Source organism: Pleuronectes platessa, chromosome 7 (assembly GCF_947347685.1).
Source record: "Pleuronectes platessa chromosome 7, fPlePla1.1, whole genome shotgun sequence".
Classification (NCBI taxonomy): Eukaryota; Metazoa; Chordata; class Actinopteri; order Pleuronectiformes; family Pleuronectidae; genus Pleuronectes; species Pleuronectes platessa.
Genome location: NC_070632.1, coordinates 12,528,437 through 12,553,504, shown reverse-complemented (window position 1 = coordinate 12,553,504; position 25,068 = coordinate 12,528,437). Strand labels below are relative to the sequence as shown.

Here is a 25,068-nt window from a genome sequence, read left to right as displayed (position 1 = left end):
CGGAGGTCCCCCCTCCTATGGGTGCTCAGCGCCGGGTTACCTGCCCACTCAGGTGTGGGCTCCTCGTCACCGGCTCACGTGGCCCGTCGCCTCCTCCACCAGGTGAGTTCTCCAAGAGACGAGCAGGCATCCATCGTCCGGTGCTGCCGAGCCAAGCCGAACCGTTTCCTCCCGGGACCAGTGAGATGCACCGTTAACGTGTCGGCGGGACTTGCTTTCGGACTCTGAGATGAACTTGAAGTGGACAGTGAAACGATTTCTTCTGGTGACGTTTTCAGTCTCCCACTTGCTGTCACTTGAGGGTGAGTCTCACAGTTTCAAAACGATGTAGTTACTTTTAGTAAAGTTGTCTGCGGAGATTTGGATTTGAATCTACCCATGAAGTATTACATTATTGTATAATATATTAATCTATATCTATCTATCTATCTATTTGTATATCTATCTGTCTATCTGTCTGTCTGTCTATTTCTTTTATAAATATCATAAAACATATACAAAACTCATCTCCCTTAATGTGCCTTAATTGTATGTTTTAATAAGTAATAACAGACATTAATTACTTTAATATTTATGTCCGGGCACCTCTGGATCTACCTCTTACTCTTGTATCCTCTAATGTTTCTACTATTTTATTACATTTTTTTTTTTTATTGCGCACTTTTACATTTATTTAAATTTACTTTTCTACTGTCTACGGTATTTCCCTTGTTGCTGAGCTGAGCTGACCTGTCCTTCTCGTCCAGCACTTTTCATTGCACCGTTGACTCTGTGTCAACTACCAAATAAACTGGAAACTGGAAAATGTTTATAATAGATGACTGATTTTTATTTTCACAACTCACCGATCCCTATCTTTGCATTCAGGAGCTCCGAGCCGACTTTCTGTGAGAGAGGAAAGACTACAGAGGTAAATCAATAGAAGAGGAAATTTAAATAATAATGATATGTCATTAATATATTGTGTTATTGTAATATTATGTTATTTTTCCTCATCGAGTCATTGTTACGTTTACAGGTTGACATTTGCACCTTCTTTTTTTGTCACTAGAGTGTGTGACAGAGGCAGCATATGAGAGTGTGTGTTTGTGTGTGTGTGTGTGTGTTTGTGCATGTGTGAGGGTTCAGTCTAGAGTACTGTGGAGTCTGGATTCAAGTGGTGTAAAGTGCACTTTAAGTCTCCCCTCTGACTGTTTCTTCCCACTAATGTGCGTGTTTGTGTGTGTGCAGGAGGGCTAATGCACTTCGGAGGAAACGGGATCTCCTCGGGGAGGAGGTGGGTATACACCTAAGAGAACCAGAGGAGGTCAGGGCACCCACATGCGCACAGCACCAAAAAAAAAAATGGTCACAAAGCTGTCTTTGTACAGAAACACTCTACACTAACACACACACCTTCACCCCACTCAGTCGGACGCAACTTTTGACTTACAGCAGCAGGTTCACCAAGCGCACAGAACTGTCACTGATGCTGTTAAAGCTTCAGATTAATTGTTTATTGTTCTCCAAGACATACAGGCCGCTGCTGTCGGAGGGTACACTGTCACGCAGCATTTTACACAACTACACAGCCAGAGATGCCTCTTCGGGTAAATACACCATGTATCACATGAACGCAAATGCAGTCATAAAGGATTCAAACTGTCTGACCGGGGAAAGTGAACTTGAGTCCGTTCATGTCTCCCAGAATATTGCGGCTGCCTCAATGGGGGCTGGTGTCAGGAGGGCAGTGTGTGTGACTGCGCTCAGTTCCAGGCACTGGGAGACCGCTGCCAGATCAGTGAGTAACACACACATTGTACACTAGTTACTTCTTGCCTAACCTTAAACTAAAACTAATCCTTAAACATGTCATTCACTTTCAAATGTAATGATTTATATTATGGGGACTTGCTTTTTGACCCCATAAGGAAGATAATTCCAAATAAGGTAACTGTGTAAACACTATTGGTAGTTGATAACCTAAATTGTGCATAAGACCTTCAAATGCACAAGGAATATTCAACATCTCATCCTATATTAACGTGCGTGAGTGCATGCGTGCGTATCCTACTCTCCAATCATTCAGCCAATATTAATTACCTGCACAAACTCCCTATACACACACTTAACCGCCTAAAGGAGCAGCTATAAAAATCACTTGAACTGAACTAAGGTAATAGAGTAAGAGCTGAGTGATGGAGTTTCTGGTTTCTATATTCTGAACAGGCTCCCTACACAGTTTGTCAAGAGATCTGAGGTCACGGATATTGTCAAGACTTCATTTCAACAAACTAATTTAGTGCTGACATACATAACTCCTGAGGGACCTACAACTGATTTTAGGATTGAATTTAAATCCTTTGATTGACTACTAGAGGATGGAGAACATGTATTTTTTTTATTAAAATCAAATAAACAAAGATGGCGTATAATTGGCCATGACAGAACATGTCAACATGTAGAGTATTCCTTACAAAATCAATCACCCTCCACCCCCTCAGTTTGTGGGAAATCTTAGGCAGCTTCTTGGCACAGCCAGCTACTGGGATTTCCTGTAACAAGGGGAAAATCCAGGTATCCGTTTTCCACCGATAACTTCAATGAAATACAAGACGGGGAAAGATAAAAAGATGTTAAAAGAGCATTTGCAGTTCGCTCAGTTAAAGTTTATGTCACCACATGAGACTGAACCACTTAATGACTGTTGTCCGAGTGAGTTGTCCATTTCCCTCTCAGTACCTAACCAGGGCCAGGATAGAGACGGCATCTGCAGGTCATGGGGTCAGCACCACTATGAGACATTTGATGGAACATACTTCTACTTCCCTGGAACCTGCTCCTACATTCTGGCCCAGGACTGCCACTCAGCTACACCACAGTACACGGTGTGGGTAAGAACATATACATCAGAATAACACTGCAATATTTAACCTTTATGTATTCACAGTATTGTAACTGAAAATGCATGTACTTGTTTCAATAATATGCACACGCATCATGCAAAGAGGATATCTGATTTTGCCCATTGTAAACAAAACATCTAGTGACAGCATGATAAAGAGGATATTGAGCACGATATTTAAAAATACATCTGTGAGCTGCGTTGTTGCACCAGGTGAGATGTGTCATCACCACTATGAACACGGGCACTGCAGATCATTTTGAGCAGATAAACTGTCACCATTTTGCTGCAGTAAATACACAGCACTGCAGCAAATCCACAGAAGGGAAATTGTCCTCAAGAAATACCGAATTTTTGTCGTAGTAAATCATAGATCCTTTTGAATATGAAGCATCTAATGAAGATTTGTCCTTGTAGAAGAAAAATGGCTGTGGGCTAAGAGACATTGACAGTCTGTGGAGATACGAATTATTGGACTTTATCCTTCTATCATCCTGATCGTTAAATCTGATGAATAATACAAATTAACAACATTGCAACTTTTCTTGTTGTTAAATTACATCAAAATTAAAGGTTCTGAAGTTTTTCTAACTCTGTCTTTTTCTCGGATCTTCTATCATGGATTTTTTGATAATCATAGCCTAATAAGTGCAGCAATTCAATTTTTTGTGGTTTGTTAGATCGATAGCTAGTAATCGATAGCTGAAGGTTAATGATTGTGGTAACCGACCTTTTGACCCTTCCTTTGATTTTCTACCATCATCTTTCTTGTCTTCTCAGGTCCACAACAGCAGAGTGTGTGATGGGAGTGTGTATTCATGCCCAAGAGCTCTCACTCTGTTCTTCCCAAACGAGGAGGAGATCCATATCTCTGGATATCAGGTCCACCAGGGAGGTCGCAGGTGTGTGAGCATGTAGAGGAAAAGACAGAGATTTTTTAAATAATAATAGACACAATTAAACAAAATTATAAGAACAGTAAGGAAAAGTTGGTTAATGACCACCTCATCCACACACCCTGGGAAATCACAGCCGAGCATTGTCATGATTTTCTCTGTGGTCACTGTCACTGTTGTCTCTTAATGCATCTGTCTCTGTAAACTGTCAGGCTAAGTCTACCTCAGACTGTAGGCGGTGTGTTTATTGAGCGACTGGCTGATTACCTGCTAGTGAAGAGTGTGTTTGGCTTCTCGCTGGCCTGGGACGGAGGCTCAGGGGTCTACCTGAAGATGAGCGAGGAGCACCAGGGTGCTCCCTGTGGCCTGTGCGGGAACTTCAATCACCTCGCTGGCGATGACCTTACCAGCGCTCGGGGTAAGACCAGCCGGACTGGCCCCTCATCCTCTTTTCCCTTCTCTCAGCACCCTCTCTCCTCAATTACTATTATTGTAGAGTCCACGGTAATTAGAACCAATTATTTTAGTAGTGGGGCCTGGAGACACAGCGGAAGCACAGAAGAGAGATGATAGTTTGGGTTTGAATGGCTGGAGGGAGGAATCCTTCCTCAGATGACTGAAATATGATCTGTGGTCTCCTGCCTTTGTGAGCAGAGAGCTGTCCAGTTGAGTGGATGAGCTCAGAGGAAAAAAGCTCTAGTTTTCATACTGCATTTACAAATACACTGTTTAACTTTTATTAACTTTAACTCTATTTTGTAGGTGATTTATGTTTGTTGACAGTATAGAAATGCATGTGTGCATGTCTGTAAGGTATAACTGTATCTTCAGCCTGTGCATGGGGTTAAGTTTAGTCAGGTTTATTCATAAATCATGTTAAAATCCACCAGTCGACTGAAGTCTTGCTCAATTAAAACATAAAGAGAAGTAGAACCATGAAATGAAATAAAATAAAAAGCATAAGAAGTGAATAAAACAAACTTAGGACACAAAAGCATGAGTAGACATCTCTTTAATTTAATCTTAAATATGTTTATGTGCTAGCTGTACATTCATACTGTATGTGTGTGTTTTGACGGTGTGTTTTAGGAATCCGCACTGATGAACCTGCAATGTTCGCTAACAGCTGGTCAGTGGATTTGCCTCATGAGAGAGCCTGTCCCTCTGTAGACATCGACTTCAATGGGCCCTGCCAGTCTGAGTCCGACATGGATGTAAGAACCACAGAGACACTCATTCTACTCAGTATTACTACACTATACTCCAGCTGAACAAAGGATGGAATGTGATAAGGCAAATTTGGCCCAGAATATTATTCAATTTAAACACATTTAGTTTTAGCTCTGAAAGAACTAAAATGGTCCCTGTATGTTAGAGGAGTGGAGCAGTGTCTGTCATTGATAATGTGCTGTACTTTTCAAATACTGTATTTGTGCAGGACGCCATAGAGAAATGCAGTGCGCTTCTCTTCCTACCGTTTCTGTCATGTCATGAAAACATTGACCCAAATCCCTTTGTGGCCAGCTGTGTGTCCGACCTCTGTGTGTAAGTTAACACATTTCATCTTATTATTGTTTTTAATTTTCCATTTTTCTTCACCCTCTTCTTTGTCTTGAAGGTTAACGGCCAAAGCACTTTTGATGCTGGTTTTTCGTTCTTTTTTCAGATCTGATGATGAGGAAACATTTTGTCGAGCCTTGGTGGAGTATACCCGAGCCTGCTCTCATGTGGGATATCCAGTGAGGGAGTGGAGGGACAGCTTCCCTTCTTGTAGTAAGCTTCCATTACAGCTCTTGACATAGTTGGAAGAGATGTGTTGTTTTGTATTTTGTGTATTTTTAAACCATAAGCTTTATTCTTGCAAAAACATTTACAAATGATGAAAATCTGAATACATTTCAGAGCCTTTAGCCCGGACACACATCTGCTCTCTCAGTGAGAACAGAAGTTATTCCACACTATATTCTGTGTATTTATTTATTTGATATTCTGAAATCAGTTCTGTAATCTCTGTGAAGCTCAGGTGTCTGTGTTTGTATACAGATGATGGCTGTGAGGAGAGTTTTGTCTATAGAGACTGCATCAGTTGCTGTCCACCTACCTGCACATTCGAGAAAGAGTGTCTGGGAACCAACCTGCATTGTCTGGACGGCTGCTACTGTCCTGATGGTTTCTGAACATAAACGATATTCTAATTTCTGCTCTGTTAATTGATCTTGATCGTAATTTAGTTTTCCAATCCTCTGTCCCACAGGTCTTATCCTACAGAATGGAACATGTATCGCAGTTTCTCAGTGTCCATGTGTTTATCATGGAGCATCATATATACAAGGACATGTGCTTCAACAGGGCTGCAGTGTTTGGTTAGTGTCTATGTGTATTCCCCAGTGAGCAGATAGATTGGCTGATGTGATGCTAACCCACAGTGCTGCTCTTTCTCTAGTGTCTGCATGGGAGGAGTGTGGAACTGCACCGAGAACAACTGCACAGGTAAGATTACCTTAACGATCACTTAAGAGCATCCAGATAGAAAAGATGAAGCCCCTGACTTGCTGCTCTCTGTCTCTTGTCAGCGGAGTGTTCGGTGGTGGGGGACGTGTTCGTGACTACGTTTGATGGGAGGATGTTCCTCCAGCCGGGGGCGTGTCAGTACGTCCTGGCGAAGAGCCGCAGCGGCAGCAGATTCACCGTCACGCTGCAATACACAACCTGTGCAGAGGTATTGTGAACAAAGGCCCAAACACCAAACCAGCAGTATCCTTTCTACTTAGGATACTAACCCTCCCTCCTGTATGTGTGTCTACAGCAGCAGGTGTGTATTCAGTCAGTGACAGTGGTGCTGGATGAAGATGTGAGTCATCAGATCACTTTGACCAGAGAGGCAGAGGTGATAATAGGTGTCAACCCGGCGCCTGCCCTGCCGTATATTGATGGTAAGAATCACAAAATCATTACAGGTTCATATGTGTCCGAGCTCAAAAGAAAAAGATGAATTTGTATTGATTTGTAGTAAAGCCATGTGATCTCATGGGTTTAGTTTCCTCTTTGTTTTGGGTATCTAGATATGGTGGAGGTCCGGAGGCTGACCTCAGTGTTTACACAGCTGAAAGTAGGGATCGGTCTGAGGCTACATTATGATGGTAGAGGGGGGCAGGTCTACCTGCAGCTGGACAGCCAATGGCGTGGACAGACATTGGGCCTCTGTGGAACCTTCAATGGAAATCTACGAGATGACTTTCTGTGAGCAGCTACCTTCTACTTATAAATCAGTGTTGAGAAGTTTCCTTTTCCCTGACTCTCTATGTGTGTTTGTGTGTCTGTAGTTCTCCCGCAGGCATGATAGAGGGCACTCCCCAGCTTCATGCCAATGTTTGGAAGGTGTCATCTGCTTGTGTTGCGCCCGTTAACCTGCCAATTATAGATCCCTGTGAGATGAACCAGCACAATGGTAACGATGCTCTCATTTTCTTTTGGTTTTATCTGTTTTTAGCTTTAATCCTTTATTTGACCGGACAGAGCTAAGCATGAACGGGGGATGGAGAGTGGGGAAGACATGCATTTAGATTTGTTTTATTGTACAGTTTAATACAGTGAAATGGAAGGAGTGAAGTTGTGGTTCAGATTATGCAGGTTTTGTCTGTAAGTCATCTCAGTTTACACGAACTAAAAATATATCAAAATGTTTTTTTAATATATTTTGTTGCATGTTCTAGTTTTCTATGCAGCCCAGTGTGAGGAGCTCTTGGGGAGTGTATTTGCTCCGTGTCATGGTTACATCAGTCCAAACGTCTACCAGCAGCAGTGCCGCTACCAGGCCTGTCGCTGTGGGAGCAGCTGTCTGTGCACGGCGCTGGCTCACTACGCTTACCTCTGCTCCAAACATGGAGTCAACCTAAACTTCAGATCACATGTCTCTGAATGTGGTGAGTGGGTCATCTTGTAGGTAGCTTTTAGTCATGCTGTTTACATGTTTACTCTAATATACCCTAATAATTAATGTTCTACATAATGTTTGTTTCAGAATCAATGGGTTTTACAGTATAACAATCTATGTATTACTTACCTTGCAGGGGTGGTGTGCCTCGGCGGCATGCAGTACCATTCCTGTGCGTCGTCCTGTGGGCGGTCGTGTCGGGCTCTGTCGAGCACAGAGACATGTCACCCTGACGACTGCGCCGAGGGGTGCGGCTGTCCAGACGGCAGCTTTTATGACGATGTGCGCCAGCGCTGTGTGCAACTGTAGGACTCCATCTCCTCATTTATCATCCTAATCACCCCGAACGCACACACACAGAGAAGTAAAGTAATTAATATTGCTTTCCCCTCAGGTCTCAGTGTCATTGTTACTCAATGGGCGGGGTGTCACAGCCAGGAGAGGTGACCTTCAGCGCCTCGGGCCCCTGGTAAGTTGCAACTGTTAAGTGAAAACTCACGTTGGCCCATCTCCCACCTGCACTAACTGTAACATCCTCACGCACATTTGGGAAAGCGATTAAAGCTTGAATGATTGTCGCTTAAATGGACTTTGTGTTTGATAACATCGCTCTCTACTCAAAACACTGATTCCTTTTTCTCCACCATCCTGTGCCTCCATTAGCCAGTGCAGAAATGGGAAGATGGAGTGTGTGCCAGAGGAAAAAGGTAACCTCACACACACACACACACACACACACACCCCTCCCTTCAGATCCTGCTCTCGTCCGTTCCAACAACAAAGTGTTATTTCAGGCTGTGTCCCTCATGCTGAAATCAAGAGCCTTATGCCTGTAGTTGTAGCTCGTTTCCCATGACTGGCTGTTGCGGTTGTTGCTTAAGGTGACCGGGGCATTGGTTTTCTTTCTGTGTGTGTATGTGCATATGTGCACATTGTAGAGCCTGATAGTGTGGAGGTCGGCGATTGTCCAGAAGGGAAAGTGTACCACAGCTGCACCGAGCAGAGAGGGGGCGTGGCCTGTGCACCGACCTGCCGTAACCTGATGTTGAACCTCACATGCCCTCCCAACACACCATGCATCCCTGGCTGTGTCTGTCCTCCTGGGTAAAATGAGAACCTGGTGCCTTCAAGTGTAACAATGTATTTATGTTTTATTAGTACACACAGGGAGTGATTTTTTTTTTTTGGTAAAGTTTCAGAATGAGAATACATTTTTAGATGTAGAAAAATATAGATTCTTCCTTTACCTGGTTTTTCTATTAAAATATATGCTTTATCCAGCTGAGAATTAAAAGTCTTCATCGAGGGCTTGTTTACTTCACATACCTCCAAGTGTATTGAAAATATTCATTCAATGTTACAAATGAAAATGTTTAACTTGGAGAACTGGGAAATGTGGAGGAATGTGAGTTTTAAATCAGGTGTTTGCATATTCTGTACCTCCTCTGTAAATTGTGCTTTGTCCAAGGCTGGTGCTGCACCATGGGGGGTGTTACTATCCAGAGAACTGCCCCTGTGCCTGGCTGGGCCTTGAGTACCTGCCTGGAGAGACTGTGGAAACACCATGTTACAAATGGTATACAGCTTTACCATAGCTAACCTGTAGCCAGATAAACATTATTATAGGATTATAATATTTTGAAATGTTTTGTAACTGCATTTTTCCACATATGATGAGTATTTCTAAAAAACCTAATCTTCAAACTTAAAATAATATAATTCACAGTACAGTGAAGTTGCATGTGGGGCATCAAATAGCACTTCCTTCCTCTTTTCTTCTCATGCACGTCTACCTGTCCATCTCCTCAGTGTGTGTCACCGCGGCTATTTCAACTGCAGCTACTCCCCATGTCCAGCTGTGTGTACAGTCTACAGCGACAGACACTACCACACCTTCGATGGCCTTGAGTACGACTACTACTCGGACTGTCAGGTCTATCTGCTTAAAGTGAGTGGTGTCTGTGCATCTCTGTAAAGGGTGTAAGGCGTTAACCTATGTAAATATGATGTAATTGACCTCTAGGGAAAGACATTTTTGTAAGAGATAGAGTCTGTGTATGTGTGTGTGTGTGTGTGTGTGTGTCTTTTAAGGCATAGTAGGTCCACCTTTTCCCTTTCTTGGCAATTTCCAGGCCCGTTGGATCTGGGAAAGAAAATCCAAGCCTATTTCTAAACTTTGAAAAGCGAGTGTTTTTTAATTAGAGTAGATTAAGGTGTGTATGTGTGTGTGCCAGTGGCTTTGCACCATGGTAATGCTAGCAGGTGTTGTGCAAAGCTGAAGCGACACAAAGAAACCAGTGTTCACTGTTCACAAACCCCAGGGCTCCTGCGCTCCCAGGGATATACAATTAGAATGAACAGAACAGGAATTCCAATTCCGATCCAATAGGCCGCCGGCCACCCTGCAGACCTGCAGATAATGGGGAAGCAGGTCAGGGCTGTGTCTTATTAGAATAGAGCAGCATCCTCTTCTTGACACTGCTCATGTATGCACAATCTCAGAGCCTCCGGAACATTTAGAATCCAATTTCAGGTTAGAATCTGTCATGTGAAGATTTTGCATGCAACTGCTGTTGTCAGGGAGAAAATTGCAAAACCAATAATTAAAATATTGTGTTGTCCTTATTCTCTCCTGAGAGTAACATTCTCTCTTCTCCCCCTGATCAGAGTGCAGGAGAAACCGAGGTGTCCATAGTTGCCCAAAACAAGGACTGCTATGAGAGCGGCATTGTGTGCATGAAAATACTGGTCATTCACGTGGGACTTACCAAAATCTACTTCACTGACAACTCCGGCAACCCTGTACGAGATATACACACACATTCCTGCTCTCTATTTACCTGATAATCAAATCTATTCTTCAAGTTTCTTATACTCTCAAATATACATCTGTTAACTATATCAACATCCTGCTAATGCCTTCTAACAATGCTTTGTTTTGTTTTAGAGTCCGTCCACTGTTGTGGGCCGAGGGTCAGAGTTTGAGTTGTTGAAAGTCGGCTACTACACCGTGGTGCAGTTTTCCAACCAGGACTTGACCATCCTCTGGGACCGCAAGACGACTGTGCACATCAGAGCTGGACCTCAGTGGAAGGTCTGAACACGGAGTAGAACATTTTGCTCTTCAAAATCCGAACACATGACTCAGCCTCTTGCTTTTTAACCCCAGGGGCTCCTCAGCGGACTGTGTGGAAATTTTGACAGCGTGACAGTGAACGATATGACCACCTCCAGCCACATGGAAGTCAATAATGCGCAGACCTTTGGAGACAGCTGGGCCCTGGGACAGGTATGACTCAGCTGAACTTCTCTCTTCCATTGATTTTCCTTTAACCTTCTTTCCTCTTACACTCCTCCGCTCCTTAGTCACTCTGTCTCTGTGTTGCTGTACTGTGTGTGTGCGCACTGTGATATTTACAAGTAATCAGACTCTCGATCTCTTCCCGTTTGTGTGTGTGTGTACCTTGTGCGTTGTAGTGTGAAAGTGACCATGTAGTTGAGCGACCGTGTGAAGGGGACTTGGGGAGACAGCCATACGCCAAGAGGGAGTGTGCTCTCCTCTACAGCGATGTCTTTGCACCCTGTCACAACGTGGTAAGTGGCACTGGACAAGCACACAAATGTGGGTACAGAGTGAATGCAGCTGTATAAAGGTTATCATGTGTGCAGCAGGGGAATAGAGGTTGCTGAGAGGTTATGGGAACAACTCTTAACTGATCTCAGTGCACTGTTCTCTAGGAGAGAGAACCAAATGCCACACCAGATGCTCGGCTGCCGCACACACCCACAGACACACAATCCTCAATACTCTATTACAGTGTAGTCTTTCTAAATGTGGCCAGCAGAGGGAGCTCTGTATATATGCACGGGGCCATTAACCAGTATATGACAATGACTTTATTAGTCATATGCATAAATATATATATATATATATATTAAGAGAGGGCGAGAGATAAATATTCTAGAACTAATGAACAATGCATATTTTGGTTTAACAGTTGTTAAAGTTAATAATTGATAATACATTTTTGCCTCTTCCAAGGAAGTTATGTTTTCACATCTGTTAGTTTGTTGGTGGATTTGTATGTTTGATTATAAACAAGATCACACAAAAACGTCTGAACAGATTTCCATGAAACATGGTGGAAGGATGAGGTACTGTATGAGTCAGGGAAGAACACAATACATGTTTGTGGGGATCCGGATCAAGGGCAGATACTTTTCATTTTAATTTACTGTGTGGAAATGCAAGATGGGGCATTTTCCAACATCATCACTATTGACCCAGGGAATAATTCATGGATCTTTTGAATAAATAAATCAGGCATGTTTAAGGAGTTCAATCTCTGACTGTGTGGAATTTAGTGCAGTCTAGTCTTTAGTGTTGTCTGGTAGTGCTTCCCCACTTAAACGTATTGTAAAAGCACCAATATATCCAGATATATTAACTCTTATCCTTTGTTGCTAGTGAGTTCCTCTTTCAGCATTCTTTTTATCACTCCCCTTATATGGCTTTTGCGACTCATATAGACATGTCCTTATTTGGCACTGTAACTATAGCATTAAATTGCAGTACAGTACATTTGTCTAAATTTAAAAAAAATCCTCCTTCTTGTGCTTCACTTCTCTTTCTAAGTGGGCAAAGGGTCGACGTCACTGCAGTTTTCCTGGCAGGGTTTGTTTATCTGCTTGGATCAATATGTAAAAGATGTCTCCACACCAATAAATAAACGCAGAGGTCTTCAAAGCTTTAATCTCTAAGGTCAATTATAGATTAAAGCTTGGATCTGAAGACTAGTACGAAGCTTTGCTAGGGGGGATATAAAAGATATAAAACAACACTGGAGTGAGGCAAGTTTCTGCTGCATCCTATTTATTTCTAAAGAGAAACCCCTTCACTCAATAGTAATACAATCACATTTAACATTCACCATTTTTGTTAGAAACCAAATTAAAAAAGAAAGTTGTATTGATTAGTTTCATTTAACTTGTCTATTATTGCCCACATTTCACAGATTGTTGTAAATTGTTCATAATCAATATAAAATGAATAGAACGTCTGCATCACCCTTTTTTAGCAGCATGACTTTCATATGGAAATGAGAGTCTGCAGCTCCAGCCTGGATACAGCACAGTGTCTGATCAATATCTGGGCCTGTCACATCATCGCAGAAGAAACATTTTACATTTAGAATTTTACTGTGTATGTGCACTACAGCAGCCAGTGTCAGGAACACAGAGGTCCAGCTAATCTTGCCTTGGGACGGACCCACGCGTCGCTGATGCATTTTGTCTTGTCTGTCATCCGAGTTCATCCAATCCCCTCTGCTCCAGAGGTTGACCCACATTCCTTTGTCCTCGTGGCTCATCACTCCTTCCCTGTCTGAATTATTGAGAAGTCCTCACCCCCTAAACAAGACCTCCCCCAGTTTCCCCGAGGGATATTTGGCCTGGTTTGCTTTATGATTGTTAGTGTGTGTGTATATGTGAGTTTGTATACGTGTGTGACCGTGTGTACATGCTTTGTATCCTCCTCAGGTGGATGTGGCCTGGTTCTATAGGAACTGCCTGACAGACACTTGCAATTGTAACCGCGGGGGGGATTGTGAGTGTCTCTGTACATCCATCGCTGCGTACGCTCACAAATGCTGTCAACAAGGCGTCACAATACACTGGCGATCTCCTTCTGTTTGTCGTGAGTACACACACATACACACACGCTCATAGTACAGTGGTCAGATATGTGAATATGACCCCTTCTTACCACTTTCACCACTTCCTCTCTGCATCAGCCAATATTCTGCTTTATAACGGTTTGCCTGTGTTGTTCTCTTTCAGCCTATGATTGTGAATATTATAATCAAGGTATGTATAAGTAAGGTTGGTATTTATAGATTAAAATTGATTTCTGTTTCCAAACATCACACTCAGTTTTAGCTGTGTCGCTTCCCCCCCCCACAATTATTCCCTCTCTGGCTCTCACACTTCCTCACAGAACTCGGCAATGGTCCATTTTCTTTGGTGAGTGCCGTCTATAACGACACCATGTTTGGAGTGAATCGCACCAGCAGCTCTGTGTTTCCTCTGGTAATAGAGAGATTGGGGCGGTTGCCTGCCCCAGGCCTACTGTTCAACTTCATGATCACAGCAGGCCTGCAGAAGGAGAGAACATCACGTGAGCATCAGCGTTCGCACGATTACACACCACTGTTATTTGTTTGTAGGGAACATTACCCCCATTTGCTTCTTTTCCCAGGGGTCCCTGTGGTGTCACTTGAGTCTGCAGAGAGACCCAACTATTTCCTGGCTGTGTCCGGGCGCAGCCGTCTTCAGCTGGAGCACTGGAGTCGAGGGGAAGAGTTTAGTCGCCGGGCAACCTTCATCCAGCACCAGGGGCTGTTTCTGCCAGGTCACACCTCTTTCGAGCTTGTCGGCCAACCAGGAATCTTTCTGACGCTGACACGCACTTCTGCACGAGCCCAGAGATATGACACCTCAGAGGGCTTCAAATCTGGAAGCAGCTTCACGCTGGAGGGTCAGAAACACATTCGCATGCCCATAGCAAATGTGCATATACATACACACAAACACTAACTAGTGTGGTGCGTCTCCTCCTCTCTGGCAGAGAGCAGTTTGGTGATACCTTACCGGATGATGTGCGAGTGGCGTTACCAGGCCTGTGCGAGCCCCTGTGTCCACACGTGCAGTGACCCCGATGCCACACGCTGCCAGTTCCTGCCTCCGTAAGAGGCTTGTCTCAATAAATGCACTTATTAACACAATCTAAGCTGAGCTGAAGTGCTGTAATAGGTTTTGTGTGTTTCAGTGTGGAGGGCTGCTTCCCACGTTGTCCGAAGAACATGGTGCTTGATGAAGTAACAAGAAGATGTGTCTACACAGAAGACTGTGAGTCCAACGGATTGTTGTCTTTGAAAAGATGTGAATTTTATCATGCAATTCACAGATTGATTGTTTCTTATTGTCTTCTCTAGGTGTGTCCTTACCTCCGACTCCCACACCCTTTGCATTTGTGACGCAGTCCAACAAAACTACTACACCTGCAACTCCATCCACAACCACCACAACTACCACAACCACAAGGCCAACAACTATCACAACCACAACTCCCCCTACCACCACCTCAACAACAACCACCACCACCACCACTACAGCCACCAGAGCAACAACTACCTCCTCCACTACTGTCAGGCCCATGACATCCACAATCACCACCACTACTCCCAGTACAACATCATCCACCGAGCGTGTCACCACTCCATCTGCACCTCCTCCTGCTCCTCCCATCACTCTTACTCCCTCATCACCTCCAGAGACAACCACTCTCATCATGACTGAAGTGACCCCTCCTCAAACCACAGCGACCACTCCTATGATCACCACGGCAACGCCCACCACTGTACCCACTGAGGCCACCACAATCTCTGTGACTTCTTCTCCTCCGCCCCCTACTACCATCGCTTCAACCACCTCCAGTCCTACTACCATTAGTACACCAGCATTAACCCCTCCCATAACCTCCACCCGACCTCCTCTAACCTCACCCACCACAGCTGTCACAACGGCCCCCACCTCCACCATTTCAGTCCTCGAAACCACCAGTGAAACTGTGACCACTCCCCAAACTACACCAACAGACTCAACCATCATCACAGAGACCCCAACCCCAGCAGAAACCACCACAGTAGCCGTGACGACCACAGTAACTCTCCCTACACCTGTAGAGCCCACTTCTGAGCAGGTGACCACAGAAATAGTGACAAGTCCTAGGACCTCTCCTGTGACAGAAGAAGGATCGACCAGACCTCCATTCGTTTTCCCCACAGCCCCCTGCACAGTAAGAGCTGCTGCAGTTAATGCACAATCCTACAAACACCTAGATAATACATCTGTGTGTGAAAAGACGTGTTGCATTCTTAGAAATGTACAAATTATGGAATACACATCTCATTTTAAAATATGAATATACACACTTTCTCTATATATAGAATATTCCATTATCAAGAGGAATGGCATATACTGCTGGACACTAATGATTGGTTGATATAGATGGAAACTAGAATGATTTTCTTTCAATAATTCTCGCAGATGTCTACGAGGGCCACTACATGTGATATGTAGTAATGCTTAGTAAAACAAAGGTTGTTTGACTTATCTCCACAGCCGCCATACTCCTACCGCATTGACGAGTGTGCAGAGCTGATCTGTTTCAATGGAGAGCTGCTGCTTCACAACTCGTCTCTCCATTGTCGCTACAACACCACCCAGCCCCAGTGCAGCCTGCTGGGCCTGCCCATCCTCACCAACACGGACCCCTGCTGCCCACTGTGGCAGTGTCCCTGTAGGTTTGGTTGTTCGTGTTAAATATCAGGATTCCCTACTGGTCCAGTCCTGTTTGATTTTACTGATACGATTCGTTTTTGTCAGGTCGCTGCACGGTGATGTCAGACCTGCGTGTGATCACCTTCGACGGCAACAATGTTGCCTTGTATGACAATGGCTCCTACATCCTTGTCAAACTGCCCATGGAGACCATTATTGGAACTGTGGAGAAATGTCCGACCAGCCAGGTGACGTACAAAGAATTCAATATCAACAACATCCTAAGACTATATCTGAAAACTGATTTTGTTTGTTTTGTTTTCTTTGTAGAGTGTGAACTCCATCAGACGAATTGTATGTACAGTCTCATCCCCATCATTCACTACATTAGTGTTTATATCAAGGTCAAAGTTACTCATTTAATAAATTATATTTTGGTGATGATATTCTCCAATCTCTCTCTGCTGCAGAGTTCAACAGGTGGAACATCTGGTCTTTGTTTCAAGAAGCTGAACATCACAACCTCCTCCCACAGGATCATTATCAACCGACTGGAACGCAAAGTGACCCTCTTTACTTCATCTCCTGCCAATTTACTGCCAAGAAAATCAACTTATCCCTCAAAAATGATATATGATTCTTGATAGACCCTTTCAAAATTATCGGTTTGTCAGTAAAAATCAGCCAATAATGTGTGACCATTAGCCCCCTTGGTTTAATGGGCGCCCCCTGTATGGAGGCTTCAGTCGTCCTGCAGGTTCAGTTCAGACCCGGCCCTCGACTGCAATTCTCCCCTGATCACTTATCCTTTCACACTTAAGATGTAATATCCAGTATGAGCCTCTATTTTTATTGATATGGGATGATGTGAAAAAAAATCTTGTAACCGTAACGTTACTAATGTTTACCTGTTATTTAAAAAAATAAGTTCAATTCTAAAATTTGGTATTTGTACTTTCTTCAATATCTATTGTTATTTATCATAAAGTATATGATTGAACTGTAAATTATCAAGCCCCAGTGCATTTCTTTGTCACAAGGGTTTCATAATGACAACTTATAATATCTATCGATATCTGACATTTTATTCCTCAAAATACCCCCAATCCATCAGGCTCTAATTCTGGTTCTCCTGTGTGTCCATCTGTCTCCAGGTGACCGTGAACTACAGACCTGTCAAACTCCCGTTTTCCCGTCACTCCCTGTATGTGGAAGACACAGGCAGCATGTATCTGATCCATTCACCTGGTGGGGTCAGCATACAGTGGTATCACAGCACTGGGATCATGGTGCTGCAGTACAGTACCCCTTATAATGCATCTATGCCAACTCGAGGCCTGTGCGGTGAGTCCACACACACACACACACACACACACACATGCACACACCAGCTTTGACTACACTAGCAGCAGCCTAATTTATCTAAGTGCCAGCTTTCAGTGCCTAAAGGCTTAACGTCTAAACTGCAGCATCAATGTGACGTGTCATGATAGGATTTTACAATTTGAGATGTTCAGAGCCATTCGATTTAATTAGGCAGGTTCATACACAGTTTATCTCACACAACAGATACACGACTCACTGTAAAAGCCGTGGTATAACTCAATTACACACAGACACCAAACATCTGTCCGCCTCCTATGCCAGGTTGTTGTGATGGGAACCCTGAAGACGACTTGAAGCTGCCCAACGGCACCGTGGTCCGAGAGGTGGGAGACATGATGCTCTTCCTGCAGGGATGGAGAGTGCAAACCACCGATGAAACCGAACACGCACGCAGGGTCGGAGACAACTGCACCACCGGGGATTGCTCCACCTGTCTCTCCATGCTGCGTCAGAGAGCCTTCATGCCATGCCACAACAAGGTAGCTACAGGCTTGATTGTATGTGCATGTGTTTAGTTACTTTGTCATTGTTGTCATTTATAATGTCAGTGTTTGTGTGTATTTTATACCATAATGTGTGTTGAAAATCTTTGGGTTTTCAAAGCTATTTGATGATGTCACCATGGCCTTTGCCATGACATATGGTAGAATCATATGTCATGTGATTAATTAACAGGTCAATTGATAATGGAATTAATAACTAACTGTCCGACATGACCTGGGCTTGTTTTTGTGTGTGTGCAGGTGCCTCCGGAGCAGTTCTGTGACATCATGTGGGCAGGAGACCTGCACTACAAAGATCACCAGTGTGACTTTCTGGCGGCGTACGTGGCCGTCTGCTACACACATCAAGTCTGCATCAGCTGGAGACGACACAATTTCTGCCGTAAGGAGACACAGGCAAAGAGGTGACACATATGCAGACGTGCTCACTCGTTTGCTCATGCATTGCTAAGTGCCTGTCATCCTGCAGCGCTGCGATGTCCTCCTGGTAAGGAGTATCAGCCGTGTGTGAGCACCTGCACCAGCCGCACCTGTGTGAACAGAGACTACTACGAGGAGACCACCTGCTCCTTTGTCAGAGAGGAGTGTGTTTGTCGCAGTGGAACCATCCTGCACCGTGCTGACTCCCCGTACTGTGTAACTGAGGATCGCTGTGGTGAGTGAAAGACTAATTACTTGCCATTGTGTTGAGAGCTGCACCATCTGAGAGTCAGAATGAGTTTTGACTCGGATACAGCTCTATTATCAGTGTATTTATCTGACTCTGTTGGGTCTAGTGTGCACAGATAATGAGGGCAACCCCCGGTCCCCGGGCGAGGTGTGGAACGGCTCTGCTCGCGGCTGCTGTCTGTACACATGTGTGGAGAATGGCTCTGTGGTGGCTGTTGAACCAGACTGTAACACTGTCCTGACACCACTGTGTGAGAGGGAGGGAGAGTATGTGCTGGATGTACTGGAGGAAGGAGCCTGCTGTCCCAAGAAGATCTGCGGTGAGTTTACAAGTTGACAAACATATCGTGTGGTTGTAATAAAGGGATCAGTAAAGTATATATTGCTGATTATGTTCTGTAAGGATGGATCATTAGTTTATCCTTCCTTAACCTTTCTGTTTCACTTCCTTCACTACCTGTCAGAGTGCAACATGACCATCTGTGACAGTGAAGCTCCACCCTGTGATAACGGGAACAGGCTCGTGATTGGTTACAGCGCTCTGTCCTGCTGCCCCGAGTACAGATGTGGTGCGAACACACTTTCAGAGTTTTGAGACATCTTTTTTAAACCTTCGGTTAAAAAACGATATCGGGCTGACATTAACTTTTACATTCACTGAATATTTTGTATCGTCCTCCTCAGAGTGTGACCCCATGGCGTGCCCCCCCGTCTCGCCCCCCAACTGCAGAGAAGATCAGTTCCTCGTGGAGGTCAGGGGGCAGAACTCCTGCTGCTACTCTTTCCTGTGTGGTCAGTTTTGATTGTGTTTCACTGCTCAGTCTTTATTGTGAGGTTAGAGTGAGGTTGGCCATGTGTCTCTGTCTTTGACATTTTCATTCAATTATGGCAGCAGCACTCACTTTGTTGTTTGTGTTTTTCTGTCCGAGCAGTGTGTGAGTCGTGTATTGAACCCATTCCAACTTGCTCAAACGGGGAAATTCTGGCTGTGGATCTAAACACCACCAACAGCTGCTGTCCACACTACCACTGTGGTATGGATGCGTGTTTGCGTGTGTACTTTTTTGTCTGTGTCTATTCAAAGTCAGGTTTATAGATCCTCCCGTGTGTTGCAGTGTGTGACGTCAACCTGTGTCCTGAATCATCCATGAGCTGTGCACCTGGTCTCTCTCTGGTTCAAACTACTCTCTCCGGGCTTTGCTGTCCACAGCATCACTGCGGTACACACACACACACACATGCACACACACACACACGCCCCCACACCCTGTTTATCACTGCTGTCCCTTCACTGCTGTGTTCATGCTGAGTTCATGATGGGAATAATCCCAGAAGTTATTTCGGCTGCCACCCACTTTTATAAACTCCACACCGGCTCTCCTTTTAACTTCCTCTCCGTCATTCACAGAATGCCAATGTGAGGACAGCTCTCTCCCCATCTGTCAGGTGGTAAGTCAGCAAGACGCCGCATCACAAGTCACTATCTAATCACGTCTTTGCCGGAAGGTGTATATATAAAGTGAAACAAATTGAGTTAAGTCAGCGCTCGTGTTTCCTGTCAGGGAGAGGTGCTGGTTGATGTTCCAGAAGGCAACTCTAACTGCGGCTGTCCTCAACACATATGCCGTATGTATAATACCTGCACGAAAGCACAACACCTGTCATGAGTGTGACAGGCTGGAGACATTGTTTATCCACTGATTCGATTTCCAGGCTCCCTGGCAGCTTCGTAGTTACTCATCCTGTGTGTGTGTTTGTGTGTGTAGAGAAGGCAGAAGTGTGTCTTTTCCAAGGGTTGACAGTGTTGAGCCCAGGCCAGTCTCTGGTTCAGTACTTTGAGGGCGAGCTGTGTTACACCATCCACTGCCTGCGTCACAGAGATCCGGACTCAGGCTTCTACGCTATGGAAATCACCTCAGTCAACTGTTCCCAGAAATGTGGTCCAGTATGCATCCGACACTTTCACTGTAGCTCCATAGATCATTGGTCACAGGTCATTGTTCTCCCTGTCCTTCATTACAGCATTTGCTTGTGTTTTCAGCACCAGGTGTACGCCCCGTCCTCAGATCCTCAGGTGTGCTGCGGCTCCTGCAAAAATGTCTCCTGCACTTTCGCCAATGAAAACGGCACAACAGAGCTTTTCGCTGTAAGAACAATTACGTCAACACCTTAGTCCGCCCTGTGCTCCCTATTTGTCGGGGCATTGCTGATTCTGGCTCTGTGTGCAGGCAGGGAGTACCTGGGTGGAGAACTGTACACGTTACGACTGCATGGAGACTGCAGTGGGAGCAGTGACCCTGGGCTCTGGGGTGGTCTGTCCGCCATTCAATGACACAGAATGTATTCAGGTCAGGACCTCAACAGTATATCTGAAACGTCAACATCTCTCTTCTGCTCTAAAACAGTTTTTTGAGTGAACAGTTGATATTTTTGTAGCATCTCATTTGACTTATCAATCACTGGCCCCGTATTATCTATAAAAATGTGCATAGACTGTGTTCTTCATGAACTCTCTTCTTGTTCTCCTCCTGCAGAATGGCGGTATGGTACAGAGCTACGTGGACGGCTGCTGCAGGATATGTGAGTCTCCATATTTCTTTGGTGCTTCTGGTCTGGTGCTTGGAGCTGTCAATCAGAGGGGTGAGCGCCTTGTTGCCTGGCAGTGGATGATGGGCTTAATGGCTGAGTGGTTGGGGGTGAGGCCTGTTGTAGAGGGTGGAGATGAGGCCTGTTTTTGGCCAAGTACTACATTACCCACAATCCCTGGCTTTCGCAGTTTGTCTGCTGACATATTTGCAAACTTAAATAGAAGGAAAAACTGAAGCAAAAAAATTACAAAAATGAATATAATTGTAACATTTGACTTCACTCACAATTATTTATTCATTACTAAGCCAATGCATAACATCCTGAACTTGTGCTTTGAAGATGCTGATCTGTGTTTGTCGTGTTTCCTTTGCAAATGATAATGGGACATTTGGATGTGATGTGGAAGAAACCTGCACTGGTGACATTTTCTCTCTCTGTGGATTCGGCATCGCCGCTTCTCCCGCTTTAGCAGTGACCTTGCAGCCTGGGCCAATCAGGGCGCGCCATGGTGAGCGTTTAACCAGTGAGGAAGCGAGTTGGTGCAGGGGTTAGGGTTTGCCCGGCGGAGCTGCCCTTTGTGTAATACATCAAATGAATCCATTCCTTGGCTGGCTGCCTGGAGTGGCCTAAAATTAACAAATAAAAAATAATTAAAATCCATGTGCTTGCCAGCTGCACTGATTCCATTCTCTGTGTGTTTGTGCGTGACATTAACTGTGTTTTCTGAACCAAACGTAACCCCATGTGTGTGTGTGTGTTCTCCTGCCGTTCTTTGAACCTGACGGCTGCGTTCCTGACGATGCTCCCAGGTTCTGGAGTCGGTCTTTTGCCATTTACAGATAATCCACTAACTCCCACTGGTAGTACTAACTGTGACACAGGTACCACCACCTTGTTCTGCTTCCATTTGCACAATGACATCCCTGACCGTGACTCATTCACTGGCACTTTCAGACTTTGGTTGAATGTGATGCGTGTCTATTTTTGTGGTTGCGTGTCTGTTTATTCATCTTCTTTTTCTCACTGTCAAAATTTAGCCATTCATAAAGTGTTAACGTCAACACTGTGATCCACTGAGACCAAGCTCAAGATCATCTACTCTTATTTCATAGATTTCAGCCTTACACCCAATCCATTTGTCCAGCTTTGATTGGCTTAAAAACAAGGTTAAGATCAGTAGCCGGTAGGCAAGCCAGGTCTCTGCTGTGAGAACTGTGCCCCCCGTCACCCCCCCCCCGTCACCCAACTGTCAATCAAAGCAAGATCATACTGCTAGGCAACAAAGGGCCCTCATCAAAAGGCCTTTCAGGGTGTGTGACTGACAGGTCTCTGATGTGAAATGATCAAGAGTGTGTTTGTGTGTGAGCACATGTTTTCCCGTGTGTGTGTGTGTGTTGTTGTAGCTCTGAGGTTACTATGTGTCAAGAGTTATATCTGAGCATTGATGCGTGTGCATGTGTAGGTAAAGAGGATGGTAAGACGTGCAAACGCGTGGCCATCCGGACGACCATTAGAAAAGACGACTGCAGGAGCAATACACCGGTGAGAAAGAAAAGAGGAGTGGAAGCATTAAATGAGATGTTATCTGAGAGAGAGGGGGGGGGGGGGGGGGTAACTGACACCTTCTATTGTTTTGAATCCTCCTTTTCCATCATCTTCCTCCCCCTCTCACAGGTCACAGTGTATTCCTGCGACGGGAAATGTCCGTCCGCCACCATATTCAACTTTAACATCAACAGCCACGCCAGGTTCTGTAAGTGCTGCCGCGAGAGTGGACTACAGACGCGTTCCGTCTCGCTCTACTGCTCTCGCAACGCCACGCTCGTGGAGTACCACTTCCAGGAGCCTGTGGACTGTTCCTGCCAATGGCACTGAAGGAAGAATCCAGAAGAGAATGTCTGAAAGAAGTGGTTTGAGGCATCAGTATGAAAACCAGCCATGTTTTATTGTGTGTATCACTGTAGTCCTTTACAACACTGACAATGAGTCGTAGTCGTAATTTAAAGATGATTAAATCCCTGATGTACGTGGGAGATTGTTTTTAATTAGTTAGTCTGCACACATGTTTTTATTTTCCTTGAAACAGTCCAGTCAGCTTTTTAGTTCTTACAAGTGATGCTACAAAGTCATTAAGCCTATTATCTTTCTGTATAAGAACAGTTGCGATTGTATACACACAAAGATTGTATTTTTTATTGTACCAGCTGGTGGGTTTAAACCCTGTTTGTGCATTTTGATTCGTCTTAGAAACAAATGTAGCCTTTGTACAAATGGAAGTGATACAGGATGCTTTGTTTTCTTAGAAGTGTATTAATTTTCTAAAATATCTTTGTAGTTAAATGAATTGAAAGTAATTTCGTTGAATAAATGATTGAACAGTATCTCTGTCTGAATGTTCAGTGATTTGCAGTGTGTCCTTTTCGCTCACCCTTCTAATTTGCCCTCCTCAAACACTTCCTCCACACACATTCTCATCCTGATTCAGCATGTGCGGTGCTGACCTGTGTTTGTGTTCCACCTCTGGAAGCTTATTGCTGTGGGGGAGTCGCCTCCTTCATAACAGAACCCCTCAGTCGGACTCCGCTCTGTTGTCTGTCCATCACATTTCTCCCTTTTCACATTCCTGCCATTCCACATGGACCAGTGCTCCCACCACACCCCGTCTCCGAGCCAAACCATCCTCACCACTGAAATGTCATGAACAATTCGGAGCACATGCGCTTATTTTAGAGGTTTTTCATGAACTCATGGAAATGAAGTAAAAACACTTGGGACATGTGTCTGCTGTGACTGCAGCAGCTGACTGACTGACTTTCTGCTGGGGCACATCTCAATTCCCCGTAAAACCTCAGCACCACATCGCTCTCCCCTTTTCCCCTCAGTATGCCCCCCCACCACATCCCACTTCTCCAGCCTCCCCACCTCTCGTCTCCTCAGGAGCCCGGCTCTGGCCATGTGCCCGTGGTTACCATGGAGAGCTGCACTTATTCCAACAAAGAGGCAAAACAAGTTGGGTTGAACTCATACACACATACACATACATACACAATCTCTCTCTCTCTCTCTCTCTCTCTCTCTCTCTCTCTCTCTCTCCTCCCATTCACACAGGAGGTGTCGCTCCTCTTAAAAAGTCGTTGCTTCTAAGGATAGAGAGCCATTGAGAGCAGACTGAGTGCGCGCTAAATTCAAAGTCCAAGCTTTGCGTCAAACTAAAACAAATATTTCATCATGATTTAAGACAGATGGGCGTGTGCCTCTTGCTTTCAAACCCTTGAAAGTCTGAGAGAACATTTTCTAATAGTTTTACACTGGTCACTTTTTTTTTTTTTTTTACGCTTTGCTGTGCGTCACCGACACAAATAGTTTTTGGGAATTTCCGCAGCCGATGTTTACGCACAGCTGCCTCTGGTTTACGCATGAAACCACCAGGGGCTGAAGGCGCAGGCAGAGGTGGTTGTGTGTCCATGTGGATCAGGGACTGAAGACATGTGCCCCGGCTGAGATGGAGTGACATTTCCAATGGGTGGAACAGAGCGGCTGTGGCTGATTGCAAGTCTGTGTCAGGTAAGATTGAGGCCTCCACTGATGAAATCGTTGTGAAGCAGATTTATCTCTTTCTTTGATGCTTCAGTATCTTTCCAGGACCAGGAGCATTAAACCATTACACAGCTTGGTTCTTAAAAAGGGATTTGACATTATCAATGACCCAAAACATCCTTTGAGATAGGGCAGCTAATCAGGTCTTTAATAGATTTGTCAGTATTTACTCATTTATTTGTGTGTGGATTCATTTCCTGTGAACTTTCTGCTCGCTCCTGCTCACCTTGAACTGCAAGAATTGCACAATAAATCAATTTGAATTCATTT

General features: G+C 44.6%; 2 protein-coding genes across 2 annotated transcripts in view; both read left to right on the top strand.

Annotated features, from left to right (window-relative positions):
- Positions 1 to 229: 229 nt before the first annotated feature.
- On the top strand, positions 230 to 23,076 carry otogl (otogelin-like). Its single transcript, XM_053427310.1, has 57 exons — positions 230 to 302; positions 868 to 910; positions 1,231 to 1,276; positions 1,511 to 1,589; positions 1,688 to 1,780; positions 2,719 to 2,873; positions 3,665 to 3,786; positions 3,993 to 4,198; positions 4,870 to 4,994; positions 5,219 to 5,325; positions 5,447 to 5,553; positions 5,824 to 5,949; positions 6,035 to 6,143; positions 6,224 to 6,270; positions 6,354 to 6,499; positions 6,587 to 6,713; positions 6,843 to 7,020; positions 7,104 to 7,228; positions 7,494 to 7,703; positions 7,851 to 8,019; positions 8,109 to 8,183; positions 8,378 to 8,421; positions 8,653 to 8,818; positions 9,183 to 9,290; positions 9,524 to 9,662; positions 10,382 to 10,516; positions 10,662 to 10,808; positions 10,884 to 11,003; positions 11,192 to 11,308; positions 13,253 to 13,409; positions 13,553 to 13,579; positions 13,710 to 13,889; positions 13,971 to 14,249; positions 14,340 to 14,457; positions 14,541 to 14,620; positions 14,707 to 15,569; positions 15,896 to 16,073; positions 16,160 to 16,302; positions 16,385 to 16,408; positions 16,525 to 16,617; positions 17,209 to 17,398; positions 17,702 to 17,919; positions 18,184 to 18,325; positions 18,413 to 18,598; positions 18,720 to 18,932; positions 19,077 to 19,181; positions 19,297 to 19,404; positions 19,545 to 19,646; positions 19,728 to 19,832; positions 20,021 to 20,061; positions 20,175 to 20,238; positions 20,379 to 20,557; positions 20,654 to 20,758; positions 20,841 to 20,960; positions 21,147 to 21,192; positions 22,664 to 22,743; positions 22,876 to 23,076. The coding sequence occupies exons 1-57, from the start codon at positions 230 to 232 to the stop codon at positions 23,074 to 23,076; spliced, it is 7,791 nt and encodes a 2,596-aa protein (XP_053283285.1).
- A 1,644-nt stretch (positions 23,077 to 24,720) lies between these two features.
- Positions 24,721 to 25,068, top strand: part of ptprq (protein tyrosine phosphatase receptor type Q) — a 39,831-nt gene continuing 39,483 nt past the window's right edge. The window contains exon 1 of the mRNA XM_053427368.1: positions 24,721 to 24,765. Coding sequence (XP_053283343.1) covers positions 24,721 to 24,765 — 45 coding nt within the window. The remainder of the gene's footprint in view (positions 24,766 to 25,068) is intronic.

Coding starts and splice junctions, on each gene's coding strand:
- otogl (XM_053427310.1), top strand. CDS start 230: ATGAACTTGAAGTGGACAGTGAAACGATTTCTTCTGGTGACGTTTTCA. Junction 3,787..3,992: donor GTCCACCAGGGAGGTCGCAG/GTGTGTGAGCAT, acceptor GTAAACTGTCAG/GCTAAGTCTACCTCAGACTG. Junction 19,647..19,727: donor CTGTCCACACTACCACTGTG/GTATGGATGCGT, acceptor CGTGTGTTGCAG/TGTGTGACGTCAACCTGTGT.